Here is a 27,237-nt window from a genome sequence, read left to right on the forward strand (position 1 = left end):
CTCACCCCGTGTTTATAACAAAGCCAAAAAAAATGAGAGCTGGCAGGTTTGATGATTATGTGTAGTACTAAACATTTTAAAGCAACTTCCCAAATTTCCTGGAGTCAGTGCATGGTTATATGGAAAGTAAATCTGAATTGGCAATTAATTCAAGACAATCCTGTTACTAAAAGTATCCCGATTCAGGAAAAATATCTACATGTGAGAGGAACATGTCAGGTTTTCCTGTTGCAGGGCGTTTAATAATTCTGTTCTCCTTGGTTGCAGTACATTGGGAAATTAATTGGAAGTGGCTTTTGCTGACAATACAGTTTGAACCTTGAGGTAAACAGAACTGATTTTTAGCCTGGGCAGATGATGTAAATGATTTTTAAAGGGTGTTGCAATTTTGCCTAATTGTAGTTGAAAGTAAAACACCTTCTTGTTGTTTTTGTGACTGTCTAGCAATTGTGTGCGATGAGGATAACACAAAATCTTGCTATTGATTAAGTGTCCTGCATTAGCCCATGGGAGGATGGGAAGAATGCCTTTTGCAACTAGACAGATTAAAACCCAGGGGCCAAAGGCACTGGCCTTCACAGCTGCTGGGTTTGGATGGTGCTAATTGAATTTACATATGCTTCTCAGGCGCAGGGATAATAAATGCATATTGGTGCATCATTTCGTGCTGTGTGCCTGTTGAACAGGCGTGTTGACCGCATTGTTCAGAGCTGTGATACGGGTATGACATTGGGATCTCGGAGGAGCAGAGTGCAACTCTGGGTTGGAACTTGGGTCTGTGAGATGAGCTTGGGCAAATTGCTTCTCTTGTAAAGCCATCTCTTTTTCTGTCTTTACACGAGGATAAAGGTGCTCATCCCTGCTCTAAAGCACTTCAAGAGCTGTGAGCAAAAAATGGTTTATAAGAAATTTGTGCTGTTATTTCAAGAGCTTAAACTTGTACTCTTGGGAAGATAATCTCTTAGTCTCTGTTAATATAATTCAGGAGTTGGAGAGGAGGTCGTAAGGAAAAATTGAAATTCGCTGGAGCCCCTCCTGCGTGTGCTGCTGAGGGTCCTTGGTGTCTTCCTGCTTTAGAGCTGGCATGTGCTGGGAATGGCAAAGTCTTTTCCTAAAACCTTTTGGTTTTATGGATTTTTTTTCCGTTGACTGTGCTGGAGAACCTGGCGGAATGAGCAGGGCGTGTTAGGGTTGTGGCAGACAGTGGGGGTCTGTGATCCTGCCTCTCGCAGCTCTGCACCACGCCGAAAGATGCTGCTGCATTGAGGTGGAGTTGGACTGACGGTTGGACTGGATGATCTTGAGGGTCTTTTCCAATCTTAATGATTCTATGGTTCTGTAAGTCCTTCTCCCAGTGGTAGTGCTGATACAATCCTGTCATGAAATTTAGTTAAACAGTCAGGAAGTTAAGGACTCATTATCAACAAAAAAATGAGCTGGGGAAAGCTCTGGAGCAGGAACAGGATACACTCCTCATCCTGTGCCCCGTGAAGTGAGTGGGCAGCTGACATAACGGCGGTAGCTTCAGCTGCTGAAAAATACTTTGAAGAATTACACTGAGCCCATGAGGACCTTGGCATTCTAGGGACAGGGCTGCTGGTGTCATTTCTCTTCACAGCTGTGGCGTGCTTCTCTCTCGCCAACCTTGCATCATGGCTAGTGGAGGGCTCACAAAGTACAGAAGCTACTATTGCTCCCCAGAACTTAACTCCTCCCTGTATTTTTTTTTTAAATTAAAAAAGAGAGTAGAGGTGTGGAACGCAGGTGAGGTGACAGGGTTTGGCTCTCTGTTTTCGAGTAGCTGTCATCTACTGTGGGTGGCTCTGATGTGCCCAGGTACAGCCATGTATGCAAGCCACTGCCCATCAGTCCCTGGAGCTTCTCATTTACCTGTAGTGCTTGACTTCTTCTGAGGGAGTCATTTACATGGGGTGAGAGCAGCCTTTGCTAATAAGGAAAATGGAAAACTCATATAAGTAGAGCAGGAAAATGAACATTACTGTACTTTCCTGGCAGGTCATTGTCCTCTTTCCTTCATCTATCTAGAGTTGTGAGGGTTTTTCCTTTGCTGTTTTCTTCAAATTTAGTTCTTTACGTTTAACTTAATTCTTTCTTTTCATCTTTTCTGGCTTCAAAACCTCCAAAAGAAATGAGGTCATTAATAAATTTCATATTATCTAAGCAGAGCATTACACAAACACGAGTGAGTGGATAGTTGGGTACATTATTTTTCTCATGTGAAAAGGTAAACTATGTACTAATGTCTCAAGGCTGAAGCTTTAGGAAAGTTCCTGTACCACCATGCTAATTCATAACATACTCACGAGGGGAACTTGGGAATTGCAGATAGTTTTATGGAATAGTAATCAAAAAAAAAAAAAAAGGCTATTGTTCATTACTGCTAGAGGCAAAGTTGGAGTACTGTGGAAAGCTGATGGATTTGAATCTCCTCATAAGTTTCCAAGTCTTAACCTCTTTCAAATGTGTAACTGTGGTGGAGTTACCTGGGGAGGTTAAGTGCTTCAACCTCTTATTTAAGAGTTATCCACAACTATGGAGACACTGGGATGTTTATTGGTGTTGGTAATTTTTCAACAGGTACCTATGGTCCCGAGCACTGGGTTACTTCCAGCGAGAAGTGCAGAGGGTCTCAGCAGTCTCCTATAGACATAGTAGACCATCAGGCCCATGTTGGAGATGAGTATCAAGAATTGCAGCTTGATGGATTTGACAATGAATCTTCGAACAAGACTTGGATGAAAAACACGGGAAAAACGGGTATGTTCTTTGCTGTTTGTCTCCATAGCTTGCCTGCAGTCAATTAAAAATTCAAGCCATGTTCCACCCTCCTGCTTTTTCATTGTTCTGTTGTTTGGGGTTTGCTGCTTTTTTTTTCTTTCTAAATATAATTTTCCAACAGCAGCCACCTATCTCTGCCTCTGCATTCTGTGCAAAGTGAGTTCTGCAGATTTATTTTAAAGGTTTTTTTATAAGGGTTTTTTTTTAGATTCTCAATATAAAATAATTCTCTTGGTAGTCAGTTGTTCCTCAGAATAAAAAACTGTATAGGAGTTTCAAGGTGTAACCTTGAATTATCAGCTTTGGGAGGCTGTAACATCTAATCCAAAAGAATGCTGAGATGCAAGGCTCTAGACTTTTGTAGGAAAGGGGAAGTCTTAGAAATTTGAAGGTTTTAGAGAAGAAAGAGCAGTAACTGCTCAAAGTAGTGGGGCTTATTAATGTGTTTCTGATATGATTATATTGCTGTGTTCTTCACTGAACTGAATCCTCTTCTGCTCTGTCTGTTCTGGCTTTTAGAGAAAAGAACAGTCAAGAGTACTGCTTATTTTTACCAAAACAGTTCACTGAAAGGTCAAGGTTGATTTATATGCAAAGCTGCATGCATTTGATTACTCTTTCATTCTAAAAATGTAAAAAGTAGAAATTATAAGGCCACCCTCTTCATTTGACAAGGTCAAATATTTTTAAGGAATTGGATTAAACCACTAATTAATTCAATTTTATTTATTGGAAGTGTGTTTTTTATCTTTGTTAACATTCCATGTGCATCTCCATAGTGCTTTATGTAACGTCTCCCTAGCCCGGCGATCTGCCAGCAAACCCCAGGGTGGGTACTTGCTCGGGGGGGTTGTGGTTTGTGACACAGCTGGCCCGGGATACACCCACTGCCTCTCGTGGACTTTGGAACTGAGCCGCAACCTGGAGCCCAGCAAGTGCTTCAGATCCAGTTCCAGCAATTACAGATCTTCGCAGAGGTTGAGTTACTGCCCCTCGGTTGTGGTGCAGTGACAGGCTGTGATCCTTTTTCCTTTCACTGCAAAGCAAACCCAGTTGAAGTAAACCACCAGGCATTGCTTGGGTTTCGAATGCATGACTGAGGGTTTTTTCCAGCTTCACTAAGAAATACTCCAGTTTGCTTTCATGTCCTGACTTCTTTGCCCTTTGTAGCAACGTAAGGTTCAGGCAAGCCTGAAAGCTATGGAAATTTGGTGCTTAATTAATCTATTCATGTTCTGTACCCTGCCCTTTTGGTCACAGAGGGGTGTTTGTAGTAACCAGCAATGAATGTAATTAGAAATACCACGAAAAAGTGATTCTTCAAAGAAAGACGCTAATGCCTATTGCTGCACGTATAACAGAAAACCATGCTGAACTGAAACGTGCCAGCAAATTTTCCAGTCTCCTCACCACTGGTGATGAAAACCGTATCTTCACTCTCCTCTGCTGGGTGATTTTAGCACTGCTGCTGTGTTTGATTCCCTCACCCGTTGGGGTATGGATTTTTGCTGACAAGTTATTGCTTCACAGAGCAACAGTAACTGTCACTGTTCTTTGTAACTTACGGCCTTTTACTGGTAACGTGAAGACTCTTTTTGCCTTGCTGTCATTCCTGATTTCTTCTGCTGAGCTTTTAACTCCTCCCTTATTTAATCAAGTCCCTTTCCTCCTCTTGGCTTGCTGACCTTTTGAAGAAACTTGTCCAGGATTAATTTTTAAGGTGGCGAGTGGCAGAGCAGCCAACCAAGTAGGATGTTTTGGCTTGTGGGTAGAACATAGAGGAGGTTGTGCCATGAATTGCGATACATTTTGGCAGCAGAGTCTTGGAGCAGATGGGCACATGAGACCTTCATATTGCAGACTGACAGAGACGGTAAACTAAATATCTGTTTAAGCAACAGTGACGGATGTAGAGGGCATTTCTCAGCAATTAATGACTGGTTAAAAGAGACAGGGGTCCGAGGGAAAGCCAAAGGCCCTCAACCTTGATGCTCATTAACTGTCAGGGAACGTGTTGCTTGGATTATTGTTATTGCTATTGGACCTAGCAATTTTTCTTTAGGATAAAACAATTAGTTATTTTTATGCTCTGAAATGTTAAAAGGCAAAGAGGTTATTGCTTTGATGTGCTCTTTCTTGGTTCCCCTCCTGCTCCCATATCAGGTAAAGGGCAGGCAACGTACAGAAAACGGTGTTTCACTCAGAAATGGAAGTGGATTCATTAAGCCCCTGTCTCGACTAGAAATACTTTTGTGCATGATTACACTGGCAAAGACACTAGTGTGAGTTCTGTTTCGTCACTGTAGTAGCTGGTTCCCAAGTGGTAAAGATCACTTGGAGAGTGTGAGCACATTTCCTAGTTACATTTGCATGAGTTGTTTTTTTCCCGTGCCACCTTATAACGTTCGCTGGGTTCAGCTGCCCTGAGGCTGACAAGGCTCCTTGGTGCCTGCCCTGCCCTGTGGGAAGAGCGCCCATGGGAGCGGTACCTTTGCCACCACTGCACGGGCATTGCCACTTTGCCCCTTTTTAGGTCATTGAGAACTTCTAAAACCTCTTTCCATTTAAGGAAACCTAATAAAATTTCTGCCAGAGGTGTGTTTTTCTTAAGTACTTTTCCTGCATGATGTGTATCTCTCTGATTGGTCCTGACCATCAGAGCTGTTCTGCCTAAAGCAGGGAAAAAGAGCTGCTTTGTTATCCAGGTTTATTTTTGATCTCAAGAAGGTGTCAGCACGCAGCTCCAGCCCTGATTCTGCATATGGCTTCACACCATTGTGGTCTTGGTAGCTGTGGAACTACCCCTTTGGGTTTGTAATCTCAATTATATAGTTTTTTAAATTAGTGGGCTTTGGGAACTGATTCCTTGCTGTGCACTCTACGGAAACTGTTGGATAAAAGCAGTGGCTCCCTCAGCCCGGTGAGGTGATGTTTGGTTATTCCAGTCTGGAACACTGGAAATCACAAGGATGGGAGGGAAGCCCCCAAATCACTGGCAGAAGGGGATGCTGCTGAGATAGGAAGGTGATGGGAACATGTGTTGTACAGCTCAGCAGGGTAAGAAATACTGTAAAATGAACAATTAGATGAACATTTCAGATTGTACATGCTCCTAATTATCCTTTTAATTATTCATCTAAAACAAGTAAAATGACCCCTGACAGAGCCATAAATGATTTAGGAACTATCAAATATTTATTAGATGCAACTGAATCCCCACAGAGGTTTTTAACAGATGCACACGAATCTGCTTTCCTGTATTCCTCATCTCCTACAATTTTATCTATGGAATTTATAACCAATTGGATGAGATTTTCGGTATTCAGAATACTGCTGCACTCGTTGAGATTTTTTTAAGGGAGGAAGGGAGCAGTGTTAGTCAGTTGTTTCCTGTGTTTGGTGTGAGGAGATGGTGGCCGCCAGCAGTGCCCTGGCTAGCACAGACTGTCCTGTAGCCAGACCTGCACCCCAGCCTCATGCACACGTGCTGTGGAGTGAAGGAAGTGCTGAAGGAACTAGGCTCATGAGAGTAAACAGCCCTGTGATGTCACTAGTGCAATTTAGAAATACCCAAACATCTCATGCAATTTAACATTTAAGGGGTTTAACACAAACAATGTAAAGTTGAGACGCTTCTACGTTGCACAGTTGCAGCCCAGCCTGCAGTGGAGCCTCCCCTGCTTCACAAGCAGAGGAGTAACTTTGATTTCACAATGAGCCCTTTTTGTTTTTTCAGCAGGGAATAAAATCCCCTCTTACATAATAAAATTGGATTTATATTACTGTTCCCATTCTGATGACACAGTTGGCTTGAGAACACAGAGAAATCCTTGTGGGTTATGCTATTCCCACTTAAAAATATAAATTAAAATAAACCAACCCAAAAACTTTAATCACAGGATTCTGAGCACTGTGAGCTGGGTTGCAGTGGCTTCTGTGAGGGGAAAAAAAAAATCTCATTTTAGTTCTGTTTTTAAGCAATGGTTTTGTAAGGGATGAAAAGAAAGGATTTTGTAAGGAGTAATTTTTAGGAATCATGCATATTAAAAATGAGAGATGCTAGAAAGGCAGGTAATCTTGTAGTGAGAGCAGCAGACGAGTTTTTGGAAAGCTGGGTTGAGTTCTTAGCTGGGCCACAGACCTCCCCAGTATCGTGTACCTGCTTCCGCCCTACGATTTTGCCCTCAATCTGGACCTACAGCCTTTATTGTTACATAAAATGCAAAGGCTTTTGGAAATGTAAAGAAAATACAAAGAAGATCCTTTTGACCCTTATTGAATCACATCATAATAAAATCAGTTACTGTAATAAACCCCAAGTACTTATGGAGGATTTCTCATGCGTGGGTCTCAAAAAAATGTTATTGTCACTCTCCCCGTTTTTCACAAAGGAGAGCAGGGATGTACGTGCTGTGTCCAGCAGTTAAGGTGAGACAGGGCACAGGGGTCCATTCCCTGCCCTCCAAACACAACAGAGGAAATCCAACAGGGCTAGGATCCATTCTTTTTCTAACTTGTGAACTGCAGACCTCCTGTGGTTTGCAAGGCCAAGGAATGTGGTCAGCCACTGGTCCCTGGAACGACATCAAACAGGTTTTGATGGAGTTTACCATTTAAATTTTAATCAAAGTCCAGTGTGGAGGACAAAAAGTCCTTGAGAAATTTGTGATTTTCTGTGATCTATGTAACTTCATAATTACTTCCATAATTGGCCAGCATTACTTCTAGACTTTTTTTGTTAAACCAGTTCCTGTAAAAAGGAAAATGATGACCCAACGTTTTACTTGCATTTGAAGTAGTATTCTAATATCAAGAAAAAACCCTAAGTGCTTCAGAAAAGCTGTACTAAGAACATCTTTCTCCTTGTTTTGTGTGTGCAGTTGCTATCCTGCTGAAGGATGATTACTTTGTCAGTGGTGCCGGATTGCCAGGCAGATTCAAGGCAGAGAAAGTGGAGTTTCACTGGGGTCAAAGCAACGGATCAGCTGGCTCCGAGCACAGCATCAATGGCAAGAGGTTCCCTGTTGAGGTGAGTGGAAAGGCACGTGCTTGTGTTCTTGAAAAAACATAAAATCAGAATGTATTGCTGTAGTTTAAGATGGCTGTGAAATAGGACAATGTTTCCTTCAGTGAACGTATCACTTGCGAGGCCCTTCCGGCCCTTGCGGTGCTCTATCTATCATCTCTTATGTGCTTTTGCTATGTCAGCTCTGAGCTCTGCTTTGCTAGTGTTGCCAGCTCTCGCATCCCATGGGTTAGGTGGCAAACAGCCACTCTTCTGGTTTCTCCCATAAGCTTTTCATGTGTGGGAGGAACTCCTTGCAAATATCTACAAAGTGACCTTGTTGTCCTCCAGATCTTTTCTTTCCCATGACGCTTACAAATAAATAGCAGCAGTTTGGGAGCTGCCATGCCAAGATCGCTGTCTCTTATCAGTATTGCTTCCTTGCACGCACACAGCCCTCTCTTTACCTGCGTTCATCTGCAGTCCCTTGCCTCGTACTACCAGGCCGTCTACTGAGATGTGTGCAAACAGCCGTGCGTTTGCTCTGCCTGTGCAGGAGCCAGCTGGAGCTCAGCCAGCCCCCCAGATCCTGTAGAGTGCTCTGCCGCAGCAGGAGCAAGGCACTGGGGGCACAGCACCCTGTGAGCGCGGCCGTGTTCAGATTCAGCCCCAGCTTGCTCCTTGTGGCTTTAGCCAGGTCATTTTTCAGTAGGTAAGAAGGGACTTCCAGAGTGCAAAGGGAGGTTGTAACATACTCTGATGCATGGCCAAAACCTCCAGTTTTCATGTTTCTGCTTCAAGTGCCCTGTCCTGTGAGAATTAGAGCCATTTTTTGTCTCCAGTTCTGAACCTCTACTTTGGATGCTCTGGGAGGCAGAGATTTTTTGTTTTCTTACTTTTAAATGAGCTTTTCCAACAGCTTCTGGTTTAACGTAGCTGTGATTTCTTTCAAGGGGCCACCCCTGAACACATGGAGCATCAGCCCAGATGCTGTCATAGCACCTATTCTAGGCTGGCCATACTGATATTCGTAACCCTGGTTTGGGGGACAGAAAGGAGCACTCGGGAAGTTTCCAGAGCCAGTCAGATTCTCTTTTGAGGTTTTGGGGAGTGGAAATAGTGAAGAAGCCTGGGTGGGCCTTCTTGTTTGTGTCAGAAATAGTATTTCTGCTTCACAAACCCTTTCTTATGATGCCAAAGCTATTTGGTGCTGGCTTCATGAATGGAAGCTATTTTACTTCAGAAAAAAAGCAAATTCCTAAGAAATATTTTTCCTTTGGTTTAAATATTCCTCATTTTTTCCTCGAGTACTCGAAATATTAACTTTTCTGCTTTGATTTTTTTTAAACTGCTTTTCTGAATGTAGGTCACTTGTTCATAAATGCTGTGCAAAATAAATTGCTGTATCTGATAATTTTAGTGTTAATCCTAGTAATGAAGATGTCATTTTCCAAATAGTTTGTATTCACTGCAATTATATAAACCACTGTTCTCTGACCTTCCTGGGAATGGTGGCAGTAGCAGAATTCCAATAGCCTTTCCTTTACTACTTTTTAAAAGAAAAGATTCCAAACCAAATCTTTCCCCATTGTGATGCTATCTGCCTCCTGCCCAAGAATTCCAAATCTCAGCCATGCTGGAAAGGGTTTTCATGGGTGGATTTTGAAAGGTCAGAGTAGACCTAAGGCGATGAAACTGAGCCCTTCTTGCCAATACATGCAAAAATAGCCCTCATTATTGGGAGTAGAGCTCTCAACCAGTAACTGTACATGTGTGCATAGTGGAGCTTTTAATTTGTAATGCTAATTGTAGTTCAGTGTGCAACTGTGATGCAGACCTAATTGCCTGATGCTGGGAGGTCCATCCCAGCAATACTGCTCTTCATTTGAGAAGTGGCATTGCTAGGAAGGCTGTAGAAAGGAAAAAAACCAACATCCTGTCTTACAGAAAGCAAATTATTTTCATTATTCTGAACCCACAGAGGTAGGTAAAGCTTGGAAGGAGCACTCAGGTTATTGGCATTCTAGGTCTGCAGCAGTTACAGTGGTGATGCGGCTGAACAGAAACATTTTCTGAGTCTAATTGTGCAACCAGATGTAGACTATGCAAACCCCATTAGTTCCAAAGCACATCCCAGGGGAACACAGATAGATCAGCTTCATCCGTAGACTGTACACATGAAGTTTAGATGTTTTTTCCTCTGGGAAACAAAGTGTTTGCTTGTAGTCTTTCTTCTTGAAGAGGATGCAGAAACTAATCAGAAATGGCAGATATAATACAGACCATTATTGTTTGACCATGTTGTTTGGTTTTTATTATTACAACTAATGTGTCAGATGGTATGGCTGTCTACGTTAATTGGTTTCATTCACTGAAGCCCATCTGGATCATATTTTTTTGTGATTTATATGTTAAATTAGTTGGTAAGATATATGAGAACATCCTTTTGTTTCCTGCTTTAAAGGCATGTTGGATCAAAGGCGTATTATCTTGCAATACTTTTATGCATATGCAGCATATTGTGAGCCCTTTTCAAACCATGGCCTGTGTAATGGTATTCTCTCATTATGTGGTCTTCAATGCTTATTTATTGATTATATTTTCCTTGGTAATACTTGAGCCTTATGAAGCCATTATGATCTTGGTGTCTCTGAAGTAGCATTTATGAACAGAGATGTCCATGTGACTCAGACTCTCATCCACAACCAGCTTCCAGTTCGTGATACCAGGTCTGGTCAGCATTGCCTTGAAGTTTCTTTTTCCCCTCCTTCTTGCCATTTTAGCACCACTGTCCGAGTAAGGCCAGGCACTAGCACTGTGATGCTGAAGATTAAAGCAATACCATTAGTGTATGGCTCTGTGTGTGGAGCACAAATCCTAATGAGGATGTGGGCTCTGTGCCAGCTTAGAAGAAGACTCCCTCCTTTTTTCTGCAAGTTAAGAAAAGTTTTTAACGTTGCATTCTCTAAATTTTAATGAATTGCTGACTCCTTTGTATTTTGTTATTGTTCTTCCCTGCTATAATTACTCAGGTTTTTCTTTTTCTTTCTGAAGTTGGAGCACCATAAATGAACATGCAAACACTAGAAACAGTTGAAATGGTGAAGTGAAAAAATTAAAATAAAGATGATGAGCTTCCCTCAGGCCAGGAGAGAACCCAGGTTCCCCTCATTAGAGCCGAGAGGAGTAATTGCAGGCCTTTAATCCACAGTGTCCTCGTGCCAGTTGGCAGCCTTGCCTGCCCAGTGCTTGCAGCAGGCAGGGAACACCGTGCAGGCTCCCTTCTAGGAGGGAGACCCAGCGCTTAATATTTCACAGGCAAGTGAGCAGGTGATGTAGCAGAGCTGTGCTGGTGGGGTTCGGTACCACCGTCCCAGCATAACTTGGATGGTGGGGGGGGGCGGTTTGAGCTGCTTCCTACTCATTTTTATGCAAAATGCTGATTATTTCTGTGAAGAGCAGAAATCAGAAGAGTGATTTTAATCATGACTGTGTTAATTTGATGTGAGCTTTGGCTGTTTATGAGCTTTCTCTTTAATAGCGCTAATTGTCAGTTATAATGTGAACACCACTATACAGTAATATACAGTAATTTATTTAGTAAATGAGAATCTTATTCCAAGGACCATGCTGCAATATGCCGTAGAGACCTCATCCCTTTAATCCTACATGAACAAACTTGCACTGTCTGGGCCAAACTGGTAACAGGAACATCAACTTGGCTTCTGAAAGAGCAGTGCAATTTTGTACCCACAAGTGCCAATGTGTCTTTTTGGAGATCTTGAGTTTGCCATTAAAACAAAAAAAACCAAAAAACCCAAACAAAAACCCTTAACAAAACCCCAGAAACCATCCCAGAAGAAAATGAAGAGCTAGCAGCCTTACATGTTGATTAGTGAGCATTATGTTATATTGATAGATTCATTTTAGTAAATTATTATTATGAAACAATTCTTTGCATTAACAATTCTTGCTGCTCTTTAAGAGTATTTCTTAGAAGACTTTCCAGATCCTAATGGTGTCTTTGTTCTTGCTACTCCTTTGATTTTCTTCATTTTCCCTTTGAATATCTGTAACTTCAGCATGATCTGGGTCCACAGCTCATTGCTCTAATTTGAATGTTCAGATCTCCTTGCCAAAGTTGTTTATCACTGTGTGCTTTCCTACTTCTCATTATATATCACTTAAATTCTGATGTTTTACATTATTAGAGGCAGGAGACAATCAATGTCATTAATGTAGAAGAAATGTGTGGTATTCAGTGTACCAACCCCTTTACTACAGGGAATAAACTGAGATGTGTTAATGTTTTTTGGTTTTACCCTGAATGTTAAGTCCTAATGGCACTCCTGGAATCATCAGCAGTGTATGTCCAGCTTTGTGCCTACCTGTGGGTGGCAGGGGATTTTTTAATGTTAGAATTGGGGCCTTTTCTGTGCTTGAGCTTTATACTTGGTGCATTTGTTAGTCTGTTTAGATTTGTGTGCCCTTTTTAAGATATTAAAACCCAAACGTATCGCAGTATGTTTTCTTGATATGCAGGAGAGAACTGACACCCTACGTTGCTGTGTTGCAGCTGGGTTTATTATTTCTGGCATCCAGCATATCTGGTAATTGGAATTTTGCAAAGATCTCTGGTGTTGGCTTCAAGCACAAGTAAAGACTAATTGTGAAACAGGGAGCCAGCGTTGGTTTTATTTCCTTATATTTCATTTACTAGTTGCTCTTCAAATTTCCTTGCCTCCATCTGGCAGGATGTAGCAAAGTAGAAGTCAATAAATGATGGAGGGACCTAAAGAGAGCCATTGGGAATATATCACAGTGAGAGACTTTGTCTGAAGTAATTTTACTGTAATGTTCTCCCTAAGGACCAAATCCACACTTATGGGGGATACTTAGAGCTCCTAGTGACTTTGATGGGACATGTGCTGGTGAAACTCTGAGTGGGGATTTGGCTCCGTACCCATGCTGTCTGTTCTGTAGAGCACCCAGGGAATTTAGCATGCACTGTTTATTCCATCTACATCTCATACAGCACCCCTGACTTAATCATTCAGACAAGGAGATGTCTTGGGGATTTTCACATTTAATTATTTTTTTCTTTTTTCTTTTTTTTTTTTCCAAACTGACAATTAGTGTGGTTTTTTCAGTCTGCTTTCTTACAGTCTTCTGTCTCCCCTTTCCCCGTAGTCTTCTGGGGTCCATATAGCCATAAAATACTCTAAAAACGCAAGATGCTGAAAGCCAAAGAAACTGCTCTGTCTCATCTCCAGTAAAGTAAAATTTCCTCCTGAAGTCTGCAGACATTACTCCTCTGTGCTCTTCACTGCTTTTAAAACCTGTTCAGGTTTCTCATCATCATGAAATCAGTGTGTCATAATTTTAAAATATAAAATGGATGGATATATTGAGCAATGCCTGAGTTCCATCATGTCGCTCTGTAAAGACTGAGAGCAGTGCAAGTTAAACATCATCTTATAACTGTCTGGTTTACTGTTTTATTTACTTTCGTGTAGCTGGTGCACTGTCTCCTCATAGTTGTCTTCAGCGCCTCCCATATACTGACAGGAGAATCAGTTGAGACTTTAAGTAATGACTTTATTGCAATCAAGGTTCCATTTTAATGCAGAATGCTTCATCTTGTAGTGGTGAAATATTTAGCCTCCATCTGGCTGATCTTTTCTCTGAATGCCCCGTGATAATTTAGAAGAAACATGAGAGGATGGTCTGAAATTAAAATATGTTTAGTGGAGGGGTTCGTGTATCTTGGGACTGTTTGTGTAGAGACCCAGACAGAATTTAGGGACATAACAGCAATTTGGGTTTATGGCAGCATCTTTCTGCTGCCTGCCAGGTCCCAGTAATTTCTAGAGTGAGCTGCAAATGTTACAGCGCATCCAGAGTTTTATTCTGAAATAAGTATCTAGTAACACGAACCACATATAACTCTTTTCATATTGGATGGGAACGTCCTGCTTTCCCTAGTGGATTTCCACTGCCTTCTTGAAAAGGTCTGAGGCAGTAGCACGACACCACAATTACAGTATGTTAATGATGAGCTAGAAGTTGTACATTCTTCTTAACATAAATCCCTGATTTCCTACATGATTAATTGGAATCTGGAAAGACTGACAAGGAGAAGGAGGATCAGATGGGGTGAAAATAAGAGATAAGAGGCTGACAGCCAGCTCTTGTTGTAGAGGAGAGTTATTTTGAATAGGAGAAAAAAATCAATACAGAGGTTGCAGAATTTGACAGAGTTATAAGAGCTACTTTAATGAAAGGTAGCAGATTCAATAGGATTGTTACTTGAAATGTGGGATTGTCTGAGTTAGAAAAATGGGACTGTCTCTCCACAGCTGTTAAGGTGAGCTTTATGTGCTGAGCTTGCTGGGTACTTCAGCCACTGGAAGTACCCACATGGACATTCACTCTTAGCACTCATTGTGGCAAGAGAAGGGGGGGAAAAAATGTACGTATGGGTGCCTGCTGAATTCTGTTCTTCTGGAATAGTTACTTGATTACAGGAGGAGAAGAGAGAGGACAGCAAGTGACAGCTATTTCTGCTTCTTCATCATGCCAGGTAGCTGCTGTGCGGGGGTACCTGGCAAGGCTCTGCAAGGGGAAGTGTTTTATTGTGAGGAGGTGAATTCATCAGGTCTGAGCTGCAAGGAACCAGCTAGGAATGTGATGGATTCACAAAGACATTCAGCAGGAGCTCTTCTCTGACATGTCCATGTTAGTGCTGATGGGAGGGTTGGGAGGTTTTCTAACCAAGGGCAAAGTGGAGTTGAAGTCAACTGAATCTCACATCCCTCTGTGCAAATACGTCTTAGGCAAAAACAGTTTGGCTGGGTATGGGGGCTTTGGTAATGCTGCAGAAAGAAACTTGCTTCAGCAGCTCTTAGAGGGATGTTTTATTGTTCTCAGTGGGAATGGTTGCATCAGTATTAAACATGGAGCCACATTTTCTAAAATTGCTCATAGCTTTTTAGGTGTGGGTACTTAGGCGCAGTAAGGCAGTTCTTGCTGAGTCGGATGCCCAGCTGTGAACTGCGTGAGGCTGACAGCAAGACAAGCTGCAGGTCGGTCAAGTGTCCCTGGGCTGCAGGTGCTGAGCACACCTATGGCTGGTTGTGTTTGCACACTGCACCGTGCCAGGTTGCTGTTCACAAGGGGGCTGGGACACTGGCTACAAACGCGTGAGGTCTCATCTCAGTGCTCAGCATTGCCCCTTGCCTTTGGGCAGCTCTTGACAGTCCTGGGACTCAGGGTCGTCTTCCCCTGAGACTTATTACCCGTTGTATTTATTTCAATAGGCCCTCTAGAAATAACAAAGATAGATAACACTTGGCAAAAAAAAGAAAAAAAAAACAAAAAAGAAACATTGCACAAATGTGTTAAGAAGTGATAATATTTCCTTGGCACACAAAAAATCAAAACAAAACCTTAATGTGGTTACTGGGTTTGTTGGTAGCTTGCCTACCAGTATTTCCCAAGGAGGTCATTTCACTGGGTCTCAGACAGTGGGAATAGATTTCACCAGGCTTGATAGTGATTTAAGGCAGCAGGCAGGAAATTATTTAAATTGTCTGTTATACTGGTGCTTTACTGATTGCGTTTTTGTATTTTTTTCTGAAGAATTCTAAACAGTTATACATAATTTCATGCCAAGAGAATAAATTACATCAGACATGTTTTTCACAGTTAGAAAACTCAGTACATTTATTCAGGTTTAACTCTTTTTTTTCTTCTATTTTATCATGTTAAAGAACTGTTTTCTAAGGGACGATGACTGAAAGCTTGCATAAACCAGAAAGGAAGGTATAACTTGCTGTCTGATTATTCATATGTCCAAAGAAGGTTTTCATTACAATTTATTTTGTAAAGTATGTCACCAAAAGGCTTTTTTATTCTGGGGGGAGGCAGGCTGGGAAATGCATTCACCGTGGACTGTTCTAATCAGTGGTATTGTATTTGTGTTCTTGTCTTCCCACCTGGATCCTTCTGCTACCTCCTATATTGCATTTAAAAGCTCTTTGGGACAGAGGGTCTCTTGCTGGGTTTGTGCAGTTGAATTCCTGCTCTGGGATACAGCAGTGCTGCTGTGATAACCACAGGCTTTACAGGGATGAATTGCTTTGTTTTTTCTGTGATAAATCTTCACATGATGTAAGAGATCAGGCAGCAATATGAGCGTAGTCCCTGTTATTTCCCCAGTTCACAGGCATTGTATTTCAAGACAGGATGGGAAGGTTAACTAAAGTTGAAAAAGGATCTAAAACACAGCAAGAGTTTACTGTCTGGTAGAAATGAAATAACAATCAAGTGATTGAAAATGAGAAAAAAGGTATGTGTTTGCCCATGCTTTGAGACACACAGCACACATCTTTCTGCTAAGAAAAAACAATTGAGGGGAAGCAGTCATATCCCTGAGTGTGTGTGTCCTCTTGCTCCCTATTTTTCTTCCCAGCTTAATAAGCAAAATTCTCTGTTCTCTAATTAGTTGAGCTTTTCAGCACATTCCTCAAAAGGCAAATAATGTCCTTTTCCATCACTATCGCATCTAGGCTGGCTGGCTGGCTGCAGAGGGGGCTTTTCTTTATCCTCTGGCTTCAGAGAGCGGGCAGAGCAGGCTCCTGCTTCCAGAAAATGTGCAGCCCCTGCCTGCAGCTGCCGCAGCGCACGGCCCGGGGAGGAAAGCCTCTGCCACAGTGTCCCTCAAAGAGGGCTTGGGGAGCCTTGTCCATTGACCGTTCAGGAGGGGCTTTTATAGGACTTAGCTCCTGATCTACATGTGTGTAAGAAATACAAACTTTGGCTTCCCACCAGAATTAGAACTAACATTACCGGGTGGGAAAGAACTTTCCTCCCTGCAGTGGGCTAACAGTTTGTTAATAGTTTATTCAGGCACAGAAAATGGCACCTGGTCTGCCAAAAGCTTTAGTTTCTCCAGAGGGGGCTGTTAATTGTCCAGGAAAACACGACTGAAAGAGTCCCCCTAAGAGGTTAAGGATGAATCCTTCTTCTTTGGGAACAAGGAGCAAATTTGATTTTTGAACAGACTCTCAGGGACCAAATGAAGGCTGCAGAGGCAGCCTTACTCATCCTCAGTGGGGAACGTAACTTGAGAATGAAAAATATGCAGTAGTGTAAGATCTATCACACTTTTGCTACATAATGGAGAGAGATCATTGTGATTTGATCAGAGATGGATTATATTTCCTCAATTTTGTTATTTTTGTCTTTATAGAGCTTTTAACTGTGTTCTTTGTTTGGAAGCCCTTGCCCACATCAGCGCTTGTGTTTGCTTTTTACCTTAACTGGATTGCTGTAAGGGTGATTTTAGTTGATTTTTATTCCTACATCAAGCCCTTCTGTTCCTTCAGGTTGGTACTGTCTACAACTAAAGATAACAAATTTGCTCCTTGATGCCTGCATGCAGTGCCCAAGGGTGTCAGAGTAGCAGATTTAACTATTTTAAATGCAAAACTACACACAGATGAGTAGCCAAAATTACAAAATTCAGTACAAAAGAAGAGGAAACCTTTAGTTTCTCATCACCCTGGTTAAGCAGGAAATTCTATTGTTCTTTCTTTGAGGTCTAGATTCTCTTAGGACAGGCTGATGCTCTTGAGGAGAAGGTAGCTTGCTGAGAGTTGAGTGACACTTTTAATCTTGCTGTGGCATGTATCAGGCAGGACCATAATATCCCTTAAGAAAAAGAAATGTCATTACATCCAGTTCAAAATAGGAGATTGGAGATAACAGGAAAGTTTTTTTAAAAAAAGATTCATTTGAAATTCTTTGCTTGAGAGGTCTCATTCTGTTTGGGAGGCAGGAATGTGAGCGCTCACTTAATGAGCTACATTCAAAAGATGAAATTTCAAGAGAGTAAAGGTAAAACCCATTATTTCCAGAACATAAATGCAGTCACCCATCCTCAAATCCACAGTTGTGTCTTTCTCCTCAACCTCATTTAATATTCCCTTTCCTCCCTGTTTAACTAGGAAAAATCTGGGGGGCTTTTGCCTCCTGGAAATACCCAAAGTAAGTACCTTCAATCATATCAGCCACTGATGTTAAACCACATGCTGTTTACTAAGTAACGCTGAAAGCTACATGCTGTTGTTGCTGACGTACCATTTATGAAATGCCTGTTTGCCTTCCCTCTGAACAATGTGGTGATTTATCAGACAGTTTAGTAGCAGCAAGCCCAAGACCCAAATTGCTCCAAACTAAACATGGATATTTCTTATGTTCCCATTCCTGTTCCCTTTGTAGCGTAGGGAGTGTGTGTACTGAGCTGCATCAGTAGCCTGGAAGGGAGTTGCTGTATTTCCAGGGTACAGGATTTCGATCTTACAAGTTAGTCTTTCCAGAAACTGAAAACAACAGTTTCTGGATGCTTGCAGCTCAGACAGCTGTTGCGTTGGTCCATTTTAAAGAAAAGAAATAAGAAATGTGTATGAGACATCTGAAAACTCAAGTGCTCTTGAGGAGTTTGAAGGTGAACCATGTAAGAGGAAACTCATGTTTTCCGTACTAGTAGAAAAGCAAGCTCTGGTTTCAAAGCAAGCTTCTTAGCAAACCATTTTGACCTGTTTAACGCCTGAGGTAGTGAAACATCCACATGTGATCTGTCATAATATGGCTCTATTATTAGTAGAGATAGGTCAGATGTTTTCTCATCATGATCAAGTAACATGGAAGTGGGAAACATTTGGTAACACTGCAAGGAAGTGGTCAGAAGCTGCAACCGGGAAAGGGCAGTAGGAGAGAAATAATTAGCAAGGATAATTTTCAGGCCTTGACAAGCTGGCATGTCTTTCTAGCAGTGAATGGATTCACCTGACACCCAGTGATAGCCATCTGATAATAGCACTCATAAGATCAATACATCAATACTTTATCCTTGAAACAGTATTTAAAGTCTGTTCTTGGGTTCATTTCTTCTGTGAAGTTATAGCAATCTGGGATTCAAGATAATGCATTCATTACAGTCTTATCGGCCTTTCTTCATTTTGCTGTATTTTAATGCATCGCCCGTGATTGCCGAAGAAGGATGCTCAGTGAGCTTAATCTGCTTATGCTTTAAAAAGAAAGGATGCTCAAAAGATTAAAATGGGGCCTCATACAGGACAGTTTTGAGAGTTTGCAGTGCTTACAATGGCAGGGCATTTTGGGCAAGAAGAATTTTGGCTGTAAAGCTTGTGTGGTGCTGTTTCTGCAGCCCTTACAGCGAGGAGAGGAGGGGGAGCTGGGTGCAGCTGAGATTTTGCTTTTGTAGTTCGAGGTTCTGCCCAGGCTCTCACATGGCTAGTAATGGCAAAACATCACTGGGTTAAACCTTATGCTGCTACTTCATGTTAATGGATCTTGCTGGTCCACATCTGTTCACGTTGCTGGGATTACTCATGGGATTGCGATGCACACCCCAGGACACAGAAATGGGGTGCGCATGCTTGATGATGCTCGTGCGGACAATTACCCTGTGTGTAAGTACAGTGAAAGGTGTAGAGCTGTTTCTTCTGTGTAGACTTATCAGATTTTCCCAAATGTGAGCGTTTGAAAGAATTTTAATGGGACTGGAAATCTTATTTTTAATGAGTGCTTCTGTGAAGGACTGGAAACGTGCAGCAGGCAAGGTGGTTTCCCTGACTGCACCATGGATGTGTTCTGTCTCAAGCAAGGGAGGTGCTCGTGTTACAAAAATCATCTAGCAACATCGACAACAAAAAAAAAAATCTTTTTTCTGATAAAGACTGGAAAGATCAGTGGCTGCCCTCAGAGTGCCCAGGAGGCATTATTCTTACCTCTGTCTCTTGGTATTGATAGGCATTCTACTGCGGCAGCCTGAGGGGCCGGTGTCATCTCTGCCGTGCCACTGCCGGCCTTGCTGGCGGGTAGAAAGTTCAGCATTTTCAAAACCAATCGGTTTTGTTCGTTTTAAGCAGATTATAGTGTGAAAGATGGAAGAGGAGATCAGGACTGGCAGGAAGCTGTGATTTGAAAAGGACCTTCGGTCTGACACATGTTATGTCCTTAAGAGAGAAGCTGGCACCTGGTTTTTGTTGACAGGTATGGCAATGGCCAGGAGGGATGACAGACACATTGGTGAATCGCTGAATTGATTTGAGAGTCAGTAAGTGAATTTGCAAAGCACAGATACTACACACATTCTTTGAGGCTTGGTTAACCTAGTGACAGCTTACTTTACATGTACTGGGAGGTTTTAGTTTAGTTTTCCTTCTTTTTTCCCGATGAGACCTCTATGCAGAGTTACTGCCAAATAAAAGAAGCCATTTCTCCCTTTTGCTTGTAAAACAAGCCTGAAGACCACCAGACCTCACTTGTGCAAATAAGCTGCTGTCCCACATTAAATTCTCTCAGTTTTCTCCAGATATGCCCAGGTAGCATTGATCATCACCATCGGGGTTGTAGTATTTTACCACCCATGCCCTCACTGGGTGGAGGCGCTGGCACTGCAGGCAGCACTTCGACTAAGCTGCCTTGCTCCAGTTTCCAGCTGTTCTTCCCCAGCTGCTCCTGTAAGCCGTGGACTTTTCTCCTGCTTTGGGCACAAAAGGAAGATATTGCCGTTCCCTGGTGCCATGACCATGCCAGTGCTGCAGTCTGGGAAGGGCAGGCAGGTGCCATGGCCCAGGCTGGCAGCTGGCCGGGATTGGAGTGTTTTGTGGAACCTTCAAGTCATGCGTGCTGCTCCTGGTTGGATTTGCAGTTATTTCCCCAGTAGCCCTGCTATTTACTGTGGAAACTTGGCACAGGAGAAGTCTGTCAAATTAAAGCACACTGCCTCCAGCGTCAGGCGTCCTTATTGGAGTTTATGCTGGTTTATGTTGGAGCTATTCAGAAGGGGGGTTTTGCTTCAGGCATTTCCAAAAGGCAATACAATTTGTGAAAGTTTAATATTTATGTATTTTCTGTTTCCCCAGCAATGTCTGAATTGTTTGCTTGGCTTCAGGTTACAAATGTTTGTGTTCTAGGTAACTCACTTGATCAGCTATTACAAATAAGAGATTTTTTTTTTCTTATGTGCATTCATAATTGTCCTCTGTTCTTAAGACATAAATTGAAACTGTGTCCTTCATGTCATGATGCTCAAATGATTTCCTTTTCAACAAAGAGTACGTAATAAAGGTTAAAAATTATTTTTGCAATCCATGCATTTGATTATACATTACTATCTGTTTTAAGGATGGATAATCAATGTAAAAAATTATACTTCCGTGTATTCCTAATAGGTCACTGTGTAAATACCCATAATGGAATCGATCGCTTAGCTTATGGCAACCATTAGTACAGAAAGGGGTTTCACCATTAATGTATCAGACATTTGCCTTTCGTACTTACATGCAAAATGATTATTTATTGATTATTTTCAAGCCAAGTTAATGATGTTGAAGAGTTTTCAGTATCTCAATTTAAAATACTTAGTGTGGTTCCAACAGGAATGTCATATCCTTTTCAAGAAGTTGTGACTAGTATCTGATAAGTGATTTTGCTCTACATTCTTTCTCATTTCTATATGTATACATATAAATAAGTTAAGGATGTTTGTGCACCTAGAAAGGCTTGATGAAGCATTCTGTGTCAGCCTAAAGTGATAAGTTTTACTGGTTCTGTAGGTGTGTATTTCTGTACAGCAGTAGGATATTGCTGGAGCCAAGCTCTCTGGCGTTCAACCTTCTCAAAGCATGGGTGACTTTGTTGGGGTTAGTGGGAGTTGTGCATTTGCCACAACAGGGAGGACGATTTTCTTGCCAAGTGTAATTTTTTTTTAATTTTTTTTTTTTTAAGCTGCAAGTGTTTTCATAATGGATTTGCTTATTCCTGAAAGAAATACCCACCTAGCATGGGCATTATTATCTCAGGGAGCTGCTGGGGGAGCAGGAGCAGAGATGAGGACAGGCCGGTTCCTCCAATATCTGCCAGGCACCTTTCCTTGCAGAGCTGTGCTGAATGCAGGGTCCAGCGGGCAGGCAAGGAGGACCCTGCTGTGCCCACCAGAACTGGCACCGCTGTGTGTGCCCATTCGGAAACACAGAGCCCAGAGAGAAAGCCCCATGGGGTCTTCAGGGTCTCCACTGGTAGAGAGACAAGCAAGGCAGGTAGGCACAATTGCTTACTGCTGCAAAATGAAGAGAGAATGCTTCCCACGCTGTTGCTACTTCAGGGGTGATTTACCACCATGCTAGGAAACCGCACCAAGCGACTGTGAGGGTCACAGGCTGCCTGGCTTGACAGTGGCACCCAGGGTGCGAGCATGTAGCAGTAGCAGGATTAGGCTATGAGCAAAGGAGTGCTTCACTGTGGAAATGTAATTGTGAGGAAGGAAAACTATTGCATTTCATCCCGGTTCACCAGAAAAGCTTCCCAAGCTGTCAGCTGAACTGATTTTCTTTATCGATCAGCTTTTGGGTCAGGAAAAATTATTGTATTTTTACTGTTACGTACTATTTTATCTTTAACAAACTCACTGCTGCTTAGAGCTGTTTAACACGATGAGCATGAAGAATCAAACTGTATGCTAAAAGACTTGCTGGATTATCATAGACCATTTTGCGTTTGTAGAGCTTTCCAACTGGAATATTGTAGAGCTCTCTGGCAATATTAATGAGCAGCAGGAAGAACATAAAAAAAGTATACAAGTGGCTTAGGTCCTGTTTGCAAAGAGACTTGGCACATGGATCGGAATAGAATCATAGAATCACCAGGTTGGAAAAGATCCACCAGATCATTGAGTCCGACCATTCCTATCAAACACTAAACCATGTCCCTCGGCACCTCATCCACCCATCCCTTAAACACCTCCAGGGAAGGTGACTCAACCTCCTCCCTGGACAGCCTTTTCCAGTGCCCAATGACTCTTTCCATGAAATTTTTTTTCCTAATGTTCAGCCTAAACCTCCCCTGGTGGAGCTTGAGGCCATTCCCTCTCATCCTGTCCCCTGTCACTTGGGAGAAGAGCCTGGCTCCCTCCTCTCCGCAACCTCCTTTCAGGCAGTTCTAGAGAGCAATGAGGTCTCCCCTCAGCCTCCTTTTCTCCAGGCTAAACACCCCCAGCTCTCTCAGCTGCTCTTCATAAGGCCTGTTCTCCAGCCCCTTCACCAGCTTTGTTGCTCTTCTCTGGACTCACTCCAGAGCCTCAACATCCTTCTTGTGGTGAGGGGAATACTTTCAGGTTGCTTCTTCAGTGGTGGCTTCTTCAGTTTCTGAAAGTCAAGCCCCAAAGCATCAACACAACTGTTAGTTCAGAAGGAGCTTTATCTCAGCTTCTGGCTTGGTGTACCCCTTTGATATGTGTCTGTGTTCATAGCCGAGCTCTCCTAGGCAAAGAAGTATCTAAAAATTAGAGAAAGACCTCTCCCAGGCATCCTCTCCCCCTACAGTCCAAAGCGACAAAGGGTGGGTGAGATGAGACAAAGACAGTGTCTGTTTTTTGTTAAAAGTGGAGGACGTTTTCTCCCTCTGATATGCAAGTCTCAAGCAACTGAGTTCCAGACAGTAACTCTGTTCGGGGCGTTAAGCTGATGAGTTTACCTCCCCTTGGTGGCTTGTACACACAGGAGGTGGAGGGCTCTGTGACAGCTTGGTGAAGTGGCGGCCTTGGCAGTGTGGGCACGGTGCAGATGCAGCAATCCTTTCCGAGGCGAAGCTGGCATTTAAATCTGCTGGCATGTGCTGCTACGAATGCTGTATGTAAGCTCTGAGCCTATAAGGCTGACATCTGCTTTTGAATAAAATTCTCTGTATTAGAAGCTGACATCAACCCTCTCTGCTGCTTTAAATTCATATTCTCCTTGGAGAAAAATAACCTAGTATTTCAGGATAGGTTTGACAATTTTCTTTTTTTTTTACTTGTGAGTCTCCTAAACGTTTTCCTGCTGAAATGTAGGCCCTTTCTCGGTGAGTTTAAGTCTACTGACAGTGGACTGACTTTTCTTAATTGTCTTCTCCAGACCCCTTCCCCCAGGGCTCTGTGAACCTCATTGAAAATGACAGCTTTAATATTTCCTTACTAAATACTGGCAGAGAGTTGTCCAGGGATGCTGACTCACATAAGATTGCAAATTCCCACTGAAAAACAAAAGAATCTGATTTTAAGCAATAATACATCTGAGGGGATAGGGCACAGTATGGAGGAAGAGGAGAATGGTCATCAGGTGTGACCATGGCTTTGTGCACAGTGAAATAAGGGAGTGTGGGAGGGGAAAAATCATTTGAAACCATTGAAATCGTGCATAAATGTATAGCTTTCAAATAGCTAATTTTTTTATGTCATAAAAGAAAACTGGCTGGAGCTGGTTCCTTTTTTATAGCCCTGTCATAAACTCTGAAAAATGAGGTTTGTAATTTATGGTCTGAAACCACCTTAACTGTTGCAATACAAACAGCATCACTGTACTGCAGTGTATTTCTAAACTGCCTCCGGTGAAAATATTGCAGTGCCATAATTAACTAATATCAAGATCCTGTTTGTGGCGCTTTGTGCTGCTTCCTCCAGAAATATGCAGTATAGTATAAATCCTTCAGGCTCGGAAAATGGTGGTGTTTCAGAATAGTCTCACATCACCATGTCAGTTAAGACAATCACTACTATTGTTTCTGTGGCTCACAGACTCCATCCCATCACTGGATGGATTTATAAGGAAGAGGTTATATAGCTTATATATGTGTGTGTGTGTCTGTGTATGTAAAAAAAGTGCAGAGGAGAACAGCATGCATGCTGTCTCCTAATTACTTTGTTTTCTGATATCTCAGCAACATTGATCTTTCAAAATGATCTCTTGCTGGTGGCATCAGTTTTATGTCGGAAAATATTCCTGCAATTCTGGCAATGATAAACTAATTACAGACTATACATTTTTAATGATTTAATCTCTTGTCATGTTCCTAGAGAGAAGTGATCCTGATTCCAAACAAATCTCCTATGCATGACCAAACACTCATCATGAAATGTATGGTTTTCATTAAACCCTGTTGTTAATACAGGCTTAGGATTGTTTTGTTAAGATGGGGAGAGGTTGGGGAGTAAAAGTATGCTGAAAGATTACTGTAATAATGCTGCAGTAAGTGTTTTGAATCACACAGAGCTCCCAGCAACATTCCACTGACATGTGCCTCCCATTACGGAGGGCTCTTGACAAGCCATATGGAAAGCCAGAGCCACATGTGTCAAAGGCTTTCAATATTGGAACAGGCTGCCCAGGGCAGTGGTGGAGTCGCTGTCTCCAGAGGATTTGAAACATGTGAAGATGTGGCACTTAGGGACATGGTTTAGTGGTGGAGTTGGCGGTGATAGGTTTACGTTTGGAATCGATGATCTTTAAGGTGTTTTCCCATCTAAGTGTTTCTGTGATTCTGTGCTAGAAATCCAGATTTGTGTCAGTCACCCCATCTACATTACTCTTTAGGTTTAGGAATAAGTTAGATGAGCAGTGGGTCAAAAAACAGCTTCAAGCGATGTCCTTTTTTCTTCTGTGCTGTGTTTCTGCTCCCTGAGCTGCTGTTGCACCCTTGTAGCCATCCCAGTCTCCTTGCCTTGGTAAGGCTCTTCTTTTTCATCTTGTGTAAAGACATGCCTTGGCCTCCAAGGGTGGTGCTGCAGTGGGGAGACATGGAAAAATCATCTCCTTTGCCTTTTCTGGATGGACTGGATCTGTTGTCCTCCTCAGTAGCAGCTCCTAGCAATTGTGCATCAGATCCAGAAATGGAAGAGGGACTTGGCTCTCTTGAGAGCGCAAATGTGAGAGCTGTTGGAAAGATGACAAGGAAAAACAATTGTTAGAAATTTCTTTTACTTAGGGGAGAAATTTAAGTAATTTCAGTGAGCTGTAAACATTCTTGCCATTTTGCTTACTTTCAGGTGCCTTTGCCCCTTTCCCAGAGAGCTGTTTTGTTGTTCGTAATGCCTGCAGTCTTCAGGAAGTCTGAAGATAAGAACAGCATTTAGAGGAGACATTTAAAGCTAATCGTAGTGTATCTGGTCTGACTGTGTGCGTGCTGAACACGCAATTTAAGAATTTGAGTCAGATGCACACGTGTTCACGTGGCTAATAAAATCCAGGGCCTATAACTGCTTCACCTGGAGGAGAGAGTGTGGAGGGTGAAATAAGGTTCCTGGGAACTTCTTGTGGTTTTCCTGGCAGAGTGAGGATGGAACTGTTATGATGAACTAGAACTCCAATTTTATTAATGTTCTGAAGTGTGGAAGGAAGCAACAAATCTGATTTAAGTGAAGACATTTGTCTTGGCGGTGTGATTTACTTCAGGGCTGTAAATTTGACATGATGGAGACTAAAATGTACTGAAACTTAAATTTCTCCCATATCTCACTCAAAGTCAAATGATTTAAATAGCAGGATATGAGAAATGACATGTATCCTTGGATGCAAATGTATTTTTGGTGCTAAAGAGTTTAATTTCATGTCTGAGGAAATTTATCAGTTTGAGGACTAAACTTTTAGGAAAAAAAGGGTCAAAGTTTTGGGGCAAGGTGTGAGGATGCAGCTATCGTGACTGCATCACCATATGCTGCAGTGAAGGTTTCCTGACTGGTAGCCTCCTGCCCAAGGGCCAGTAATGATAAAATGGGTATTATCAAAGGTGAGATCTGCTTTGCTGACAGATCCTGATAATACTTCTGTCCTGCAGTGCTCACCATGCTCCTTTCTGGCACTGTGCCTCCTCCATCTCCTGCACTGTAGAAGTCTGTTCAGGACAAAACATTAAGACATGTTTAAAGGAACAGAAGTATTAAACCCAAATGCAGCTGGGGACTGAGATATCATTGCAGGCAGAAGGTTGTTAATATGACACAGCACTGAGCATCCTGCCTGCTCCCCATCTCAGGGAGATTTTGTTCCTGGCTTTTCATTCACTTTGGATCAGCTCAGGTAAGTGGACTAAGTGGAAGTCCCTCAATCAGGACCCTTCACCTCAAGTTTCCTCTTCAGTCAGTGGTGACCTGCGCCTTCCCAAGGGTCACCGAGCCCTTGGGATTATTTGCCCTCTGAGGGGACTCCCTCCTTCCACTGTGGATTAAAGGAATTTACGGGAACTCCCCTCCTCACTTTCATACACATCAAAGGTGCCCGAAGCTAATTTTCAGGCTTTGACTTTCTGGTAATCAGCAGGGAAACTTTCTTTTTTTTTTGATGAATGTGAATTTAGCCCAGTGGCTGTATGGCTGATTTGACATGGCTCTCATTCTCCTGTTCATTTCCCGAGTAGAGTCTTTTAAAAATCCCCATATTCTGCAAGTAAAAATCAGAGCTTGAGTTTATTTTTTTATTATTATTTTTTAAGATAAACCAGCAACTTTTATAACCTTGCTCTGTGCTTCTGTGAAATGGAATTAATTTCTTAGCAGCACTGGACCTGCTCTGTCAGTTCAATAAAAGTAATGT

At 42.3% G+C, this 27,237-nt stretch overlaps 1 protein-coding gene across 1 annotated transcript in view; it reads left to right on the forward strand.

The window, feature by feature from the left end:
* Window positions 1–27,237, forward strand: part of PTPRG (protein tyrosine phosphatase receptor type G) — a 415,153-nt gene that overhangs the window by 218,066 nt on the left and 169,850 nt on the right. Inside the window, exons 3-4 of the mRNA XM_069865996.1 lie at window positions 2,599–2,778; window positions 7,680–7,828. Coding sequence (XP_069722097.1) covers window positions 2,599–2,778; window positions 7,680–7,828 — 329 coding nt within the window. The remainder of the gene's footprint in view (window positions 1–2,598; window positions 2,779–7,679; window positions 7,829–27,237) is intronic.

The sequence above is a fragment of the Phaenicophaeus curvirostris genome, chromosome 11 (genome assembly GCF_032191515.1).
Source record: "Phaenicophaeus curvirostris isolate KB17595 chromosome 11, BPBGC_Pcur_1.0, whole genome shotgun sequence".
NCBI classification, from domain to species: domain Eukaryota; kingdom Metazoa; phylum Chordata; class Aves; order Cuculiformes; family Cuculidae; genus Phaenicophaeus; species Phaenicophaeus curvirostris.